The 17,198-nt window shown below is 34.2% G+C and overlaps 2 protein-coding genes across 2 annotated transcripts; one reads left to right on the top strand and one right to left on the bottom strand.

The window, feature by feature from the left end:
- Window positions 1–1,739: 1,739 nt before the first annotated feature.
- LOC120627643 lies at window positions 1,740–3,402 on the top strand. The gene is made up of 2 exons (XM_039895657.1): window positions 1,740–1,924; window positions 2,031–3,402. The coding sequence occupies exons 1-2, from the start codon at window positions 1,886–1,888 to the stop codon at window positions 3,366–3,368; spliced, it is 1,377 nt and encodes a 458-aa protein (XP_039751591.1). The 5' UTR covers window positions 1,740–1,885; the 3' UTR covers window positions 3,369–3,402.
- Window positions 3,403–6,174: 2,772 nt separating this feature from the next.
- Window positions 6,175–17,198, bottom strand: LOC120627543 (carnitine O-palmitoyltransferase 2, mitochondrial). Its single transcript, XM_039895547.1, has 8 exons — window positions 16,511–17,198; window positions 15,514–15,692; window positions 14,166–14,433; window positions 11,985–12,175; window positions 9,744–9,913; window positions 8,917–9,030; window positions 7,108–7,409; window positions 6,175–6,702 (listed from the first exon to the last, which is right to left on the bottom strand). Exons 1-8 carry the CDS (start codon window positions 17,110–17,112, stop codon window positions 6,576–6,578), a joined length of 1,953 nt encoding a protein of 650 aa, XP_039751481.1. The 5' UTR covers window positions 17,113–17,198; the 3' UTR covers window positions 6,175–6,575.

Genomic DNA, 17,198 nt, shown 5'->3' on the forward strand with positions numbered 1-17,198 from the left:
GTACTTTTTTTTGCAGCTTATTGATGATGCAGCCTAAGATGGGGCGCGCTTGCCTAGAAGATTCAGTCTTGATTTGAAGGTACCCAATTATAGGTATCGGGGAAGACAGACGATGGGACTTGGGAGGGCATCCCAGGCCCTTGCGGTGCCGATCAGTGAGAAAAAAGCAAAACTCTTTGTACGTGTTGATGGTATTTCAACAACGTAACAGTGCAGATTATTTCGGTGCCTCGCAGTTCGATGGCAGAAAGGAGATGGTTTAACCAAATTGATCTTACGATCTAATGGACTTTTACCTAATATCCAGTATAAAGGTACTATCTATCAGTTTTACGACTGACTCACTTGAGATTTCCTCGACAGAATCTCTTCGTGGGTGGGTGGGTGTATGTTTTTTTTAATTCAATGACAAGTTAGCACTGGATTGCGTATCTTAGCCCCGCTAACTTGCTGTCGTATTCGGTTACTTTTTCGATAGGTTCCCAACTGGTTTTAGCATAATTAGACAGTTCTAGTTGTGCATCCATTTAAATAGTTTACCTATAACAAAGGCACTCCCGCCCTTGGTACGCTTAGATCTTTTAAACTAGAATTACGCGACGGATTATAATGCAGTTTTCAGCAATGGATAGAGTGGTTCAACATGAAGGTTTATATGTAGTACACATGCATATTATACAAGAGACAAACCAAGAAATTCAAAGATTTGTAATGGGATGTCTTAACAAACCATTAACTAAATCTTACGAGATAGATTTGTTTGTTTTGTTTAGAAAATCAATGTATTTTATTTGGAATTGTATATCTTAAAATTTTCAATAAAAAAGTCCGCGATGGTTACTTACATGTTTATTTCCAAAAGATAACTCACAGTAACCATTTTTATCTTTTCCATTTTACAAACAAATTATTGGTACAAGCTTTTTCAAACGATAGGTACAAGTATTATTCCTTACCCAATCAAATACATGAAATACGTTCTGCATTTCATGTGGATCAAAATTATCCTTTACAGCATACTTATAATAGAACTAAATATCTTGAATATATAAGAGAATACGCTGACCCGCGCAACTTCGTCTGCACCAAATCGTTTTAATATCTTAAAAAAACCTAGAAACTAATTGCAGCGCTACCTGCCAGGTCCAGTTTTATTTCCAAACTATGTTATTCGTGGCCGGCGTCGCCGTACGTGTTATTCTATACCCGTCGCAACTTCTAAGCGATAGGTTCAATTTGAATAATTTAAAAATGAATTTTCAGGTATACAGTCAAACTTAATATTTATATTATTCTTTTTCTTTTGCATTTATAGTATTAGTAGGATAGTACGCATGCAATCGATCGCTGTCCCATATGCCTTGCGACTTGCTGTTATCTGTGAAGAGTTATGTCCTTTATCTCCGACAATATTTATCAGATCTCCATACCAGCTACCACTATGCCAAATTTTATTTAAATCCGTTCAGTAGTTTTCACACGATGCGCGGACAGACACAGACAGACAAAAATTAAATAAAAATCTGTTTTGGACTCAGTATCTATTATAAAGCATCCCCCGGTTAAAATATTCAAAATATATTAAATGTACAGAAATCTTCCAGTTACAGTTTTATTATAAGTATAGAGGTAAAAAGGGGCAGGGCGGGTGACGCACCCGTGCAAAGCCGGGGCGGATCGCTTGTACCAAATATTCTTTTGACTGGTTGCCACAGTGAGCTTAAAAATACAGTATAGATACTTCAACTCAGTTGTGCGCGCGGCCCTATGTGTGCGTGCGCTTGTAAATATACAACTTTCATTCGTGTGGCAGTGACGCGGCAGTCGTCGTTCGAGCAAGACGTGTTCCTATCGCTTTTTCTTACGGGTACAGTCGTTTACGAAAATGTCTAGTTCTTCACGGAAAAAATGTTTAAGGAGTCAGGTAAATATTTTTTATTTTTAAATTTAGATGTAATGAATAGGTATTTATTATGATTCTATATACGAAAAAATATATCCTTGTTGACGTTTACGTATTATTGTTTTAGACTCGAGAAACCATTGCTAAGGTATACGAATTTCTGAAAATAGATGCGAGAGATATATTGGAACTAGTAAGTGATCCAGTTTGCAGTGCAAGTCCAATTTTAATATCGAAACTAAGTGAACATTTAAATAGCGTACGGAAAAGAACAGCAATGGCAGTGGGGGTATCAGAGAGAACAGTTACTAATATATTGGCTGAAGGAAAAGAATCTGACTCTAAGTTTAAATCTCCGCATAAAGACCGTAAAAAACGTTTAAAGAAGTTAGAATTAGACAACTTTAACGTTGATGTTATACGTTCCACTATTCAAAATTACCATTTAGAACATCGTGAGTTACCTACCTTGCTAAAGTTGAAAGGAATATTTCAAGATAAACTTAACTATGATGGAAGTATTTCGACTCTGCGTACAGCTTTGTTAAAGTTGGGATACAAATGGCGAAAAACTGTGGATAACAGACGTGTTATTATAGAGCGGCATGACATCCAAAAACTACGATTTTCCTACCTAAAAAATTTACTCAGATACCGTCAAGAAAATCGGTGTATCGTATATACAGATGAGAGCTATATCTTAACTAATCATGTTCAAAACAAAGGATGGGGTAATAAAGATGGACCACCTTTAAAGAGAAACCTGTCGAAAGGACAAAGAATTATCATTGTGCATGCTGGTTCAGAACAAGGTTTCGTACCTAACGCACTATTGACATACAAAGCAAATAGTGTTTCTGGTGATTACCATTCTAACATGAACGCGGAAAACTATGAAAAGTGGCTAAAAGAACGTCTAGTACCGAATCTTCCACCTAACTCTGTGGTTGTGCTTGATAATGCCTCATACCATAACGTTCAAAATGACAGAGCCCCAAATTCGAATTCCAAAAAAATAGAAATGCAGAGATGGCTGACAGAAAAAAATATAGCTTTTAATCAAGATATGAAAAAAATTGAACTGTATGATTTGATTAAAAAAAATAAAGAAAACTATATCTGTTACAAGATTGATGACATACTTCAGCGATATGGCATAAAAGTTCTTCGATTGCCACCATATCATCCTGAACTAAACCCCATAGAAAATGTGTGGGGAATTTTAAAAAATTATATTGCTTCGCGTAATGTCGACCAAAATGTGACGGAAATAATGAAACTCATAAATGAATGTTTAAGTCAAATTGATGAAGGGATGTGGGGTAATACTTGTCGACATGTACAAAAGAAAGAAGAAGAATACTATAGACATTTTGACATGGAGTCAGAATTCATAATTAACCTTGATGAGAGCAGCGAATCCGAAAATTCATCATTTGATTTTTCAAGTAGCGATTCAGAATAATGTTCAATAAATAAACATTAAATTACCAAATAACTGTTTTTTTAAAAAAAAACCCGTATATAACCCGTAAATAACTGTATTTGTATTTGTACCCGACTGTACCTCTTGTCACGCACACAAAGTCACTGTATATGTACAAGGTTTACCCACACATAGGGCCGCGCGCACAACTGAGTTGATGTATCTATAACAGATTAAATCATTGGGTTGCCACCAGTTAGACACCGTCAAAAAAGTTCATGAAGAGGTAAAGGTATTATATGTTATATGTAGTAGGTACTTAGGTATGTAAATTTATTCAACCTTTTCTTCTATTCTATCTATTCGGCAACAAACCCGGACGAAGGAAGCCGCGATCGAAGCGTGCTATGACATAAAATATCAACTAAACCTATTGGGTGTCGTAAGACGCCATAGGTATCTAAATACTCACCGATTTTGGGTAACAGCTTAAAGCTCTTTAGGTTTCCATTCTGCTTGACAAATAGCCCAGTTGCACCTTAATACATAGATTTAGCAGATCGGTAGACACCTTAGGTTAGAGATAAATGTAATCTGTCATATCCCGGAACTGCGTCGTCTCAAAGTCAAACAATATACGTCGCGGCATAACGTCGCAATAAATAACTGTTGTTTTGCCACACTTCAATTAACAGCAACTATCAACAAAATGTGCCAGAGCGTGAAAAAATACTTTATGGCTACGGTCAATCTAGTTTTATTTATCTACATTAGAATAAGCCATAAAATTCCTCTTTTCGCATTAGTTAATTTTACTTTGACTTATTTTTTTATACTAAAAACAGATTTTTCGGATAAAATGGCTATAAGAAATATATAATAAAATAATTAAAAACTTTAAAAAGTGTAAAAATATTTATTTTTTAAATATAAAACAAAGTAAATATTTTTTTTATAAAAATGCTATCCTTATTCACGCTAACACCGATTTATTATAAATTGAAAAATATTATTATAATATATTGTTTCACATAAATATAAAAAAACAACATTTCGTGCACCCATTACCAATATAACAAGCGTAAATTATCAATTTTAAATGCTTTCATTTGTTGCATACATAATATCATCAGTCAGTTAAGAAGAATTCTAGGTAAGTTGGTATCACGGATAACAGATACACCGAAATTTTACGCCAATTTATTTACTGTTACAAGTACTCAATTAAAAAAGGCCGTACAATTATAAAAGTTTTCTTATAAAATATAAATTGAAATAAGTAAGAGTAAATGACAAAAAATTACTTTAAGGGACTTAAAATTGTTTATAATAACATGATTTCATGGTTATATGTTCAAAATTTTACATTCTTTTTTTAAAGAACCTTGATATACTTCTATTGATTTATGGATTTTCGTAGTACCAAAACAGCACAATGTACTTTGCCAGTGTTAAGTAGCTTGGAGAAACACCTAGATATAACAAAGTAGAAGGTAACGTAACGTAAATCTGTAAAATTTGAATGGAATTGTCACAATTTGATATTTGGTCCCTAATTTGGTTCTGTGTATAAAATGACGGATAACATGAAAATTAAAACTAAGGATACAGAAATTTCTTTCTTAACTTTTCATTAGTTTCACCAATCAATCTCCTTCGTGCCTTCTCCATCTACAAGACATTAGCGAAGTACCTTGTGCCCAGTTGGCATAGACAAAAGCCATAAACAAGAAATGAATTGAAGGATACAGAACCTAGCCTTGGCTATCGCAGCAGAAGTCTGCCAATCATTCGATTTACGGCCCTCCTACCACAATAATCAGTATTGAAACTAAGATATACCTACTATGTATAATTTAATCAGTCTATGCGCATCTGCGCTTCAAAACTCAACAGTTCTGCAATTTTGTAAAATATGTAAATATTCGGTTCGGCTATTCTGATATGATTTTAAAGTGTTCATGATAATTTAAGACAAATAACTTTACTGTAGGTACTGGTCGGAAACTGTTTATAAAATTAGATGTATTTTCATAGAATATCATTACTATGGTACCAGAAAAATATGAAGTTCTTAGATTTCGTAGATCATATCGTGACATGAACTTTGGCCTCAGAGTAATAGAGACTTTGGGTCCATATGTTTTAGGTATGAAACCTATGTTCATAGGACCTGATATGAATAGCTATTGCTTTATGAACACCCTCGTCCCAGCTTCGGTAACATACACAATTTAATGAACACTAATTCATTATGGTTGGACGGAAATGGAATACAATAGGTGATTTGTCGATAAAATGTATCTTTATAATATTAAAGGTCCTGACATAAGTGACTGGACACACTGTTTAGGGAGGTCTGCTGCAAAGAAGTTTGCTTTAGCATCACACAATTTAATGCTCTGCATAAAATTTAATAAGTAACTATGTCATAATTAACGATGTTTTCTTTACGAAAAAAAATTACATAGATTTTCAATATAAGCTGATGGATAATGAAGAGTGATTAATGTTACATGCGGTATTTGAGTTTAATGATGATTTCCAGGGGAGTCTGTTTAGTAAGATTATTTCAGGACGAGCTGGAAGAGTAAATATTTACGAACTCATACATGAGAATTTGAATACAAATCCGGTAAACAAACATGAAACGGGAAAATGCAATAAAATTGTTTTATGTGTAGCATACGGTACTATGATATCTGTGCTACTAACACGCTTGTGTAGTTGATCTACTGACTATTGTCCGCGTGTTTAAAGACAGCTGAGAGGTCTACAAAATATTGTATATTATTTTGATTGCTTACTATTTCCTAATTGGTTGTTAGTTTTTAGGTGGTTAGTTTTTAGTACAAAAGTGAGGTTAACTTGACGATGAGGCGACTTGGCGAGTGGGTAATGAAGACTGACCTTGAACGAAGTAAGGTAGGGCATCGCTGACACAAGTATATAGGACAATGTACACCATAATATTGGACTGATTAAACAGCTTAAGCAAAAAATCTGAACTACGATACTGTGATATAATTCTTCATTTTAAGACATTGTCGGTTAGTGTTAAGAGAGCCGAAGCGTAGTGTAAACAATCGATGTCTCTTTTTCAAAGTAGCTTTGTATCTCGAGACGTAGAAACTGACAAGGGTCGTCCTATGCCGAAGGTCGGATAAGGGACACATTTTGATTATAATTTATGGATGCCTCGGTTGATCCCTGCATGATACGTATTGTGTAATGTAAGACTAGAATTTATTCTGATAAAACTTTTGTAATGTCTACAAACGACTTTTCTAAAGCTTCAACGAATTGCGTGCTGTTGTTATGAGCTGTATAAGCTGATATCGCTGCTCCAAGCTTATCAGGAAACGCTGAGTACCTGAAGGAAGAAAGAAGAAAGTAATTGTTAGTTTTATTAGCTCAAGGAAATAAAGCAAGGAAATTTCTTCAAATCATTCATCTGCGCAGTTTGGCAAAAGTATTTTAAATAATGGAACCTAAGATTTACAATAAAATACCAGAAGAGCTGACTGATAAAAATCTTATCATATTGAAAAATGTTATTATTCCGTAGATGAGTACTTTGCTGGTACTTAAGACCTAAATAAAATTAATTATAATTAAATAGCATTTGACATAAAATTGACACTGTAATTTAAATAATTTATATAATTCAAAATGTGCTAAAACATTGTTCTGCATCATTTTTGTAACATCTACAATTTTATATGATTTTGCAAATAAATGATTCATGATTATGAAATAAAATTCATAATGCTCTTACCCAATCCCGAACCCTTCTCTCGCGACAGGGCCGAATCCTCCCGCCAAAACGCTGGGCGCAGACAATGTACTTGTACTAAGGATTGACTTGTTAAGGAACTTGTATTCAAAGGAGTCGTATAATTCTGGGCGAGGCAGGCCATTGTCTTCGGCTATCTTCATGAGAGCGAACAGGTGTCTGTCAAATCCTTGCCCCATCGCTGCCTGTTTAACAAGCTCGGAATGGTAGGTGGAACATTCCTGCATAATGGATCTGAGCTCCTGTTTTGTTGATTTGTTTGAGTGGAGACTGTCGCAGAATAACTAAAAGGAAGGGAAATTTGTGAGATAACCGTCCATTTTTGTATTGGCCTTGCACAAGAAGAATTCTGTACTCAGGTGCAATTTTTTTTTTTACATAAATAACAAAATTCCGTCAAATTGTAGAGCAGTTTGTTGCTGGGATTCACTGTCTCATAATATAACGTAGATATTTAAAAAATAAGTGATCTTTCTTAAGAATGTTTCCATGAAGTAGCTATTTTTTTAATTAAAAATGAAACATTTCATATCATTATAGTATTAACATTGGCAAGTGAAAGCAGAAACACGTTTCTTGCATAGGGTCACGTTGATTTTTATCTTTTATTTTATTAATTTTCATCTACCTATATTGAAATAGAAATTTGTCAAAATTTCAAAACTTCCTATTCGTGAGACACAGCCCGCTGACATACAGACGGACGGACGGACGGACGGACGGACGAACGGAAACCGGAAGTAAGGAACCCTTCACTGCAATATCGCCTGTTAGTATAATATGATGTAGTCCAGACTGTACCGCATTTAAATGTTTAAGTGCGGTTCTACTTGACTAAAGGTCCATTATACCATACATATGTCTATTTCAGCTATAAGAGCTGTTAAGTTTGGTATTACATATTTCATTTTCAGGGGATACACAGTTCTGAAGGATAAGTCGAACGGCGCCATTAAAGAAATCCATACTAATATTGTGATTGTTTGTTTAAACGCGCTAATCCCAGGAACTACCGGTTTGAATTGGTAAAATATTTTTATGTTGGATAATCCTCTTATTCAGAAAGGTTATAGGCAGTCGCGTGCACTTCATACATGCACAAAAGCACTGCCTACGTATTGGATGGGAATTTTCAAATTTATATCATGTGCCTGCTTTATGCATACCCTGTGCTGTTACATCACTGGGCTATATAACATTAAGCTACAAACAATAGCAGCGCAGGATCAATGAAAAAAGTTGCGAAAACGGTAAAAAAATATTCTGTTTATGAAACATTGGGTTCCAATGCGTACGATGCTTAAAAGATAAAGTTACGCCAAAATAAGGTATCACAAATTGCTTCTCTTTAAAAGTTCTAATCCAAAGTCTGCCCTAACATATGTCTATCTTTTAAGGATGGCGCATACGCGAACAAAGTCGCGGGGGACCACTAATGTATTATAAAAGGAGGTCGATGTCGCGTAATATCTTAAACTTTAAGTGATTGTAGTAACCTCATGAACCTACAAATAAATATTCCCCTATTTTTACAAATTTTTTCAATAGTTGTTTACTGTAACATGGACTTTTTCTAGAGTAGATCGAAAATTGTATTGTTTCCTACTAGATGGGGCTACAGTTGCTCTAAGACTGATAAAAAAGGCATACTATATATGTATGAGAGCTGTAGTGGTCAAGCCACGATTGCCACAGAAATTTTATCGGAATTAAAAATATTTTAAATTTATATTTCCTCCAAGATTTGGTAGAAAAACTTAATAAAATTTATATACAAAAAAAAATTCCTACCTTAGTTTTATCCGTACAAGGCCTCATGGTCTCTGTTCGGCCATGTTTGAAGGCGGATGTACTGCAAGATTCATATGTGCCCACATAGTTACCGTGAAGTAGATGATGAGCCGCCTAAAAAGTAAGCCGAAGTTATATTTTAAATTTTTCATACAACTTTTTCCCCGCGATATCATCCGCTTTTATGTTGATTTTAACGGCGAAAAATCTCGCAGGATCCGGACCAATGCAATCAATTCATTTGAACCATAACCAGTTCTACAGCGACGGCACTAAGGTGTTTACTGCCATCGCTTACAGCAGTATTATTATAATATTATTGACGTTTTGTTTCAGAATTATAATCCTTATTATTAGGACGTCATGGTATGTCAAATAAACTTTTAAATATATACAATTAACTTTTAATAATTTTTATCGATGGTAGCTACATCACAAGTAGCTTTCATTATCAACCGCTGGACGTTGGAGACATTTTCGAACCAAACGTTCATGTGACATGCAACTCCCTATCCACCAAATATTGGGTTCTTTCCAGCACGGAGTCGAAACTCAAATAATTTGACCACCCCTTGAGACCCCAACATCAATCTGCACAGTGCTATCGGTTATGATGCTACCCCAAAATAATATCTAAACTAATATGTATAGTATAAGACATTTCTTTAGTACATCTAAACTCATGGCCATTCATATAATATTAACGTTTCTTATTTTATATTACTTAAGATCTGGGGTATCTGAAAATATGATATTATATATTGAAAAATGTATGATATATCTTATCTCAGTATTCCCATAATATCATGTCAAAAAACATATTTTACCTGAAATCCAAGTTGCATTATACAATCAGGGCTGACTTTAAATTTCTTGCAGGCCTCTTTTGTTAGGCCTTCATATAAAATGTAGTCAATACTTAACGAATTACACCAATCACGATATTCCTTTCTGGCTTTTTCAATGAAACTTTTTGATTTGTCATCTAAGTTAAATTCTGAAAAAAAAAAAAATTAAAAAAAAAGAAACAAACAAACTGCGCTCTTAGGGGTTCGTATACCTAATAGAAGGAAACGTAAAAAAAACAGCGTTTGTGTACTTTTGTACACGCGTTAGACTTGTTGGCGTAACAAGATAACAATCTTTTAAATTTTTTTATCTTACACCTTTTTCTACGTTTGTAGAGTAAACGACACTAACAATAGAAAAAAGGTATTAAATACATTGAAAGTTTTATCATAACGCATTATATATATAGCTATCTCATTATCGGACCACCAAGTTTCAACATTAAAATTTGAGATTTTTGTACAATTGAATCAATTAAATCACCGGAATGAGCCTTTGACAATTGAAAATTTACACTGTCAAACCTTTTTTTGAAAAGCTAAAATGTCGATTGTAGCTAACTTCAGGGTGTTAGTTGTTTGTGGCGATGTGCGCGCGCACCGTAAAAAGTGAGCTGGCGGACGATGTATTCCCCTCTCACTTGGTTTCGCAACTACCTTCATCCTGTTTAAATCGTGTAACAAAGTGAAAGTCAAAGTCAAAAATATCTTTATTCAAGTATAGGTGGCACTTTTGATGCGTACATAAGAATTACACGGTAGTGAGATGATAGCGATAACCACATTCGTAAACTTAAAACTAAAGCTACGAGGGTTCCAAGCGCGTCCTGGTCTAAGAAGAAGCCCACAACAAACTTAGCCGGGTGTTTTTTTTATTGTTATCACCATCTCACAATGTCATTTTAAATTATTAGAAGAGCAACCTGGTTAGAGCAATTTTACACCCAAGCTTTTTTATCGTTTACGTAGTCCTTTATACTATAATAGGACTTTTCTATAAGCTTACGTTTAATACAAACTTTGAACTTTTTAAGAGACATCTCCAAGATGTCAATTGGTAGTTTATTGTAGAATTTTATGCAATTTCCTTTAAACGAATTATGAATTTTATGTAACCTAGTATATTGCACTGTAAGTTTATTCTTACTTAACCATCCATGTGCTCGCGCATTTTGTTACATCGTATAATTTCACTCCCATGATTTTTTCCTAACGCCGCTAAAGAAGTATAACTTATATTATCAGTTCTCTGGAGAGAGAGTGAGAAATTTAAAGCTTAACAGAATGCACCCATGCTATTCTTACGCAGGTTTGCAGCCTGGAAAGTATTATTGCTGATAAAAAAAACTGCTAATTAGTGGGATTGTTTTATTCTTCTGTAAAATGTACTACATCTTCTTATACTGTGATTCCTGCCACGTTTAATGTGGGTACTTCCAAGGCAAGAGTTAATAGGTCTAGGAACGGTCATGATTGTCGTCAAGCGCTAGGCTCGTTAATAAAAAAATTACTATTTAAGATTATTCAAAAAAAAAAACGGGGGAGTACAAAGTTCATTTTGTTTTAATCCATTGTTTATGATAGATGGAACACTACGCGGTCTAAATAAAACCTATATTGAGCTCTGCGAATCGAATTTTAAAATTACGTGTTATAACTCAATTATTTTCAGTCTGTTCTTGGCATGGGAATTAAATTTCCGGAATTTTCCCGGACTTTTAGAACATAAAATGCCTAGAAATCACGTTTTTGTTCCTGTGCTAGAAGATCTATTTCCTTACTAAATTCTGAGTTTTACGTAAATACCAGCTATGGGCCATAGCGTGATATAATGCAGCCTTGATCCTTTCTCAATCAAGAGGAATACTCAAGAATATTCCTCTACAAGTGAGCACTTGACTGCAATCTCACCTAGTGGTAAGTGATGGTTCAGTCTACGATGGTACCACTGGTCATCATGGTCATACCACTAATGGGTTTTCACGCGACATCGTACCGGAACACTTAATCTCTTAGGGCGTGCCCCTATGAGATTAAGTGTTCCGGTACGGTTCTTTGACGGTAGGGTGGTGACCAGCTACGGCCAAAACCTCTCACCAGACCAGACCTGAGTATATACAGAAATTATAAATTCCCAAATTTCCACTGCCAGAAATCGAGCAGGGAACCTCCAACTTAAATTCACAGCGCTGAACATAATTGGGTATATTATGCACTTACCTAATTTTTTTACCGTGATTTGTTTATCAGATGGTTTACTGTCGGGTCCTATAAATGGCTTCGTGGTCGTTTCTGTGTATATGTCTTGGAAAAACCTGAGAACGGCTACCCCATCACCCCACGAATGCTCAAAGTTAATACCAGACACACCATCCTTAGTGACTATGAGACTGAATGATTTGTCAAACCATCTGAAAATAAATAAAGATAAGGTATTATAAACTATTCTTTCATTCCAAAAGAATATCTAATCTATTCTTTAATATTAACGAGCTACATCAGAAGTCTAATGATGTTCCACTTTCTATTTAACCCACCACACTACACAAATGGGGATAGGCGGGCTTCAGGGATTAATTAACAAGCCATTGTTAATAACCAGGACTTAGGGCTTAAAGTGCTGTGCAAATCACAGAAGTGGTTTGCTAATAGAATTGTTGTCAGAACAAACCTAATATCTAACAATTTTTAACTCATCCAGGGATTCAAACCTACAACCTTGATTGAAGTTACTAACTTGACCAACAAAGCAGATAAACCAAATTGGATGTGGTGTGGCACAATCTCTACTAATATTATAAATCTCAATGTAAGTTTGTTTGTTACGCTTTCACGAAAAAACTACTTAACCGATCCTCATGAAACTGTGTACACATATTCTTGGAAGTGTTAGAAGAATTATATAGGATACTTTTTATCCCGACATTAAGCTCGGTTCCTTTGGGAGAGGGGATGAAAGTGTTTGACGATTTTACACCATAGCTCCGACATATTATAACCGATTTAAATAATTAATTTTGTACTATAGAGGTTATAGTATGTGTTTAATTATGCCTAAACTTAGTGTACATCTAATGGTGATAGAGGACAGAACTCCTCAGCGGACAGCAGCAAACCCCTCATTTAAGGCTCAGCGATACTGAATACAACTAAATAGAATGCCACATCAAAAAACAAAATCAAACGCAGACGAAGTCGCGGGCAACAGCTAGTGTAATATAAACCTTTTACAAATCCTGCAACTAAAACTTCTTAAATTATCTTTTTTTTATTTATCTAATAAAACAATCACATAAAAACGCTTGGTATAAAAGCACCGAAAAAACCACAGAGGTTTGTCCTCGTCCTGCCTATCTGCAATGATTACCTTTTATACTAGTAAGTACTAGAATAAATGAAAATAAACTATATGAGATACAAAATAGTCAGCCAACTAACTTGGTTAAAAAAATATATGCTTAATGTTTTTAATGTTTACATTTTGGATCAACGTTGAAGGTAGTTTTTTCATGAATAAGGGACCATAAAGGCGGTCGTTCGCTCACCGTATATATTGTTAGCGAACGAATCGTGCAAGCGGTTGGCCGTCCTCATCCGCTTATGTATATTTATACTGTTCCTGAACAGGTAATGTTTTACAATGTTTAAATAGTCCTAGAGCATTGCCGTCGTATTTAGATTTAATGAAATTGGAGACAGTAGTTTTTTAAATTCTTAACTGTAACCTATATATGTTATTGAGTATGGAGGGTAGAGGTAAGGAGAGTCATCTGTGTATATGAAAAAGTGTCGTCAAAATATATTAAATTAGGATGGCGCCACATTTGCATCAGGGTAACTCTTAAAAGAAGCGCCAAATATAAATATTGTTAGAGTAGGCTTGAAAAATAAACAAGGAAGTAAGGTTATATTTACCACAATATTTTGTACATTGACTTTAGTCGATAATGACATTAAATTTTTTAACTCGGCATACTTCAATTCATCTACGATTGCTACATTCATACCATACCCTGTGCATCCACCAGCGCCATTGTGGAGGATTTTTGAACTGTTATTTAGCGCATACACTGGACACTTTTTCAACTTTTCTCCCATATAAGATGACTCTCCTTACCTCTACCCTCCATAGTTTTGAGGTAAGTTTTATATAAGCATGTGGTTCAAGTAATATAGCATTTATTTGATTTTAAATGGAATCTGACAATTTAAAATACAAATATTTAAATATAGCTTATGTTACTACTACTTCTGGCTGAAAGAGCTTTTAAATGGTGAAAGAATTATTAAAATTGGTTTAGTAGTTTTTACGTACGTTAATAGTAAGTTACAAATAAACAAATAACCAAACATACCTTATCTATAAAATAATATGATTAAAAATAATATAGCAAATATTACCTGTTTGAGCCATCTCCATGTAAATAATGTGCTAAAAGCCTATGTTTATTATCGTCTATACAAACATCATCTAGCACTAAATTGAATATCGCTGAGTCAATTTTTTGGAACACCTCTTTATTTCCAATTTCTTCCAAATGGTTCCTCTGTTTTGCCCAATCATCCCTGTTCTGAGTTGTTAAAACACCCAGCTCGCAATCAGCTTTTGAATTGTCACTAAGAATTTGTGCTAAATTGCCTTGAATTTCTGATGGTGATAATAGATTACCTGAAACCACAAACAGTTTTGGATAAATTTTATAAACAGCAACTCTTACAAAAAAAAAAGGTGTATTCATTGATTTTTTGTTATGTTAGCAATGTGGTGTCGGCTAATCAGAATACAGCTGTCACCACCCCACCTCTTGCTGCAGGTGTTGTACGAGGCAACTAAGGGAATATAACAGAAAACGGCGGCAATATCCTCAAATCTGCTACTACCATCGACTGAAATCACCAACCGGCTTGATGATAACAAGCAAACAATAATGTTAAATTGTATTTATCTCCATACTTAATCCTGATATTACAAATGTGTGGAAATGTTTCCCAATTTAAAATAGCAATAGAGAAAAAGATGACGTGATGATTGATTCTTAAAAATTTTTGTTAACAATTTATTTTATTATTTAATAGCTGTTGCTTGCGACTTTGTCTGCGTTTGATTTTGTTTTTTGATGTGGCATTAAATTTAGATGTTGATCTAAAAAAATTTAAAGTATTCAGTACGCTAAGCCTTAAATAGTCCGCTGAGGAGTCCTGTACTCTATCTCCAAACACAGTTTGGGCAAAATTAAACACATATTATAACCTCTATAGTACAAAAATAATTATTTAAATCGGTTATAATTTGTCGGAGTTATGGTGTAAAATCGTCAAACACTCATCCCCTCTCCCAAAGGAACCGAGCTTAATGTCGGAATAAAAAGTATCCTATATTACTTCTTACACTTCCAAGAATATGTGTACAAAGTTTCATGAGGATTGGTTAAGTAGTTTTTGGGTGAAAGCGTAACAAACAAACTTACATTGACATTTATAATATTAGTAGGGAAGTAGGGATTTGGTATTTGTATTTTGATATCTAGGGCCAAGATCCAGACCATAATGAAATTACTGCGGAGGAACCTCCTTCAACTCTTGCATTGATCATCATCATGGGAGCTCAGAGAAGACACATTTTATTTCTAATCATATCAAAATTATAACAATGATTTTGTAATCACATCACTCTTCACACTATCACACAAAATTATGATAGACTAATAACAATATACACAGAGTTTAATTTAATTAGAGAATTAATTACCATCTGAATCTAATACTTCAAAGGTGTAAAAATTTCCATTCTTTTGCACCACAACATGATTGCAAGTTGGGTCTCTGAAGATTTTGTCTTTGTTTACTACAGGAATACGAGTTGCATTAAATAGCCCGGTGAATTGACTCATATCCAGTGGAAATGCTTTGAATAAGTATGCACCATACCTAAAATTATACAGTATTACATTACAAGAAATGTTAAATTATTCCTTTGCTATTGTCTGGCCTACCATAGTTCAAAGAGCATCATTAATTTTAGCAAAAAATCCAAATTAACAATTCTTTATCATAATTATATATATATATAATATAATAAATTTGGAAGGTTATAAAGTAGTTGAGTAGTAACTTGCACCCATACTGTTCATGTTAAGAGATATTGTAATCATCAGCGTTCATTATCAAGAAGGCCGGCAAGAATAGACATCTCATTTAAATTTAAAATTAAAAAGTTTACTTCATGCTTCCATGAATTTTGATAAAAATTAAGCTTTATCCATTGATTTCCACCTCAGTGCTATTTTCATTACTCTCTAGCCTCATGTCATCATACATTTTGAACTGGCTGCATCTACTTTAAATATTGTTGAATGCCCAGTGGCCACAGAGTGAAAAATATTTAAATAATAGAAATTAAAAAATATCTTGATAAAAATCATGCTATATATATAACATTACCATAAGTTTTAGGTTAAACACTAAACTCAAAAGCTCAAATAAAAAAGAAAAACTCCAAGGATCAGGATATGTTTGACATATGTTAAATAACCTAGAAAAAGTTTTCAGCATTGTGCTACATGCCCTTTCAAACCTAGGAGCAAGCAGCATTCAACAGGTTGTTTAAAGTTAAAGCTTCTATATAAAATTAATTTCATGATTTGGGTGGGGATAACACCTTCGAAAATGTTGGAGAAGTTTGATAATCAGGCAGCTCAGTTATAATTCCATACTAATAACATGGTTTGTCAAAAAATAATACATACCAAGATAAACTAGCTGGCAGTAACCCAGTTACAGTTCTAAATAATGGTGTGTTACTTTTCTTGGGTTGCATGTGATATACTTCAGGCTCTAATATCTCCTCTCTTAAGGAAAGCATAAATCTAACTGCACTTACTAATAAGTTTGTAGCTCTAACCAACTGGTTATTGTATTCTGGCCTCACATCGTTCTGCATTACGAGGAAAGGATTGTAGTTGATGGGTAATGCTACTCGTTCTCTTAAATATAGGTCGAACCAATAATCTGATATGTAACTTGTATGCTTATTGTATTTATCCTTAGAAACAAGTTTTGATTGCAATTGGCTGCCTTCGTGAGCAACAAAATTGCTAGTTCTCTTAATCGCCTCATCGTACTGGCTCTTGCTAAGAAGCGGTCGTACTGCATTTAAATAACGTTCCTGAGTTTTGTCTAACTCAGGTATAGGGAGCCGAGGCAAAGACTTCTGAAAGTGGAATGTGGGCACATTGCTTCTTTGAAAATACTGGTAGTTGAAATCCTTTATTTTCTTTCCTGAACTAGCAAAACTCCTTAGATTTAACTTCACCACTGAGACATTGTACACGTTATTAATCTTATGCATTTTACAAGTAATTAGAAAATAACACAGTAATCATAAATTATAAAACTAATACTACAAATGAACATATATTACTTTATTCACAAACT

The sequence above is a fragment of the Pararge aegeria genome, chromosome 11 (genome assembly GCF_905163445.1).
Source record: "Pararge aegeria chromosome 11, ilParAegt1.1, whole genome shotgun sequence".
NCBI lineage: Eukaryota > Metazoa > Arthropoda > Insecta > Lepidoptera > Nymphalidae > Pararge > Pararge aegeria.

Coding starts and splice junctions, on each gene's coding strand:
- LOC120627643 (XM_039895657.1), top strand. CDS start 1,886: ATGTCTAGTTCTTCACGGAAAAAATGTTTAAGGAGTCAG. Junction 1,925..2,030: donor AAAAATGTTTAAGGAGTCAG/GTAAATATTTTT, acceptor TTATTGTTTTAG/ACTCGAGAAACCATTGCTAA.
- LOC120627543 (XM_039895547.1), bottom strand. CDS start 17,112: ATGCATAAGATTAATAACGTGTACAATGTCTCAGTGGTGAAGTTAAAT. Junction 9,914..11,984: donor AATCACGGTAAAAAAATTAG/GTAAGTGCATAA, acceptor TTTTTTTTTCAG/AATTTAACTTAGATGACAAA. Junction 7,410..8,916: donor CTTGTACGGATAAAACTAAG/GTAGGAATTTTT, acceptor CCTTCCTTTTAG/TTATTCTGCGACAGTCTCCA.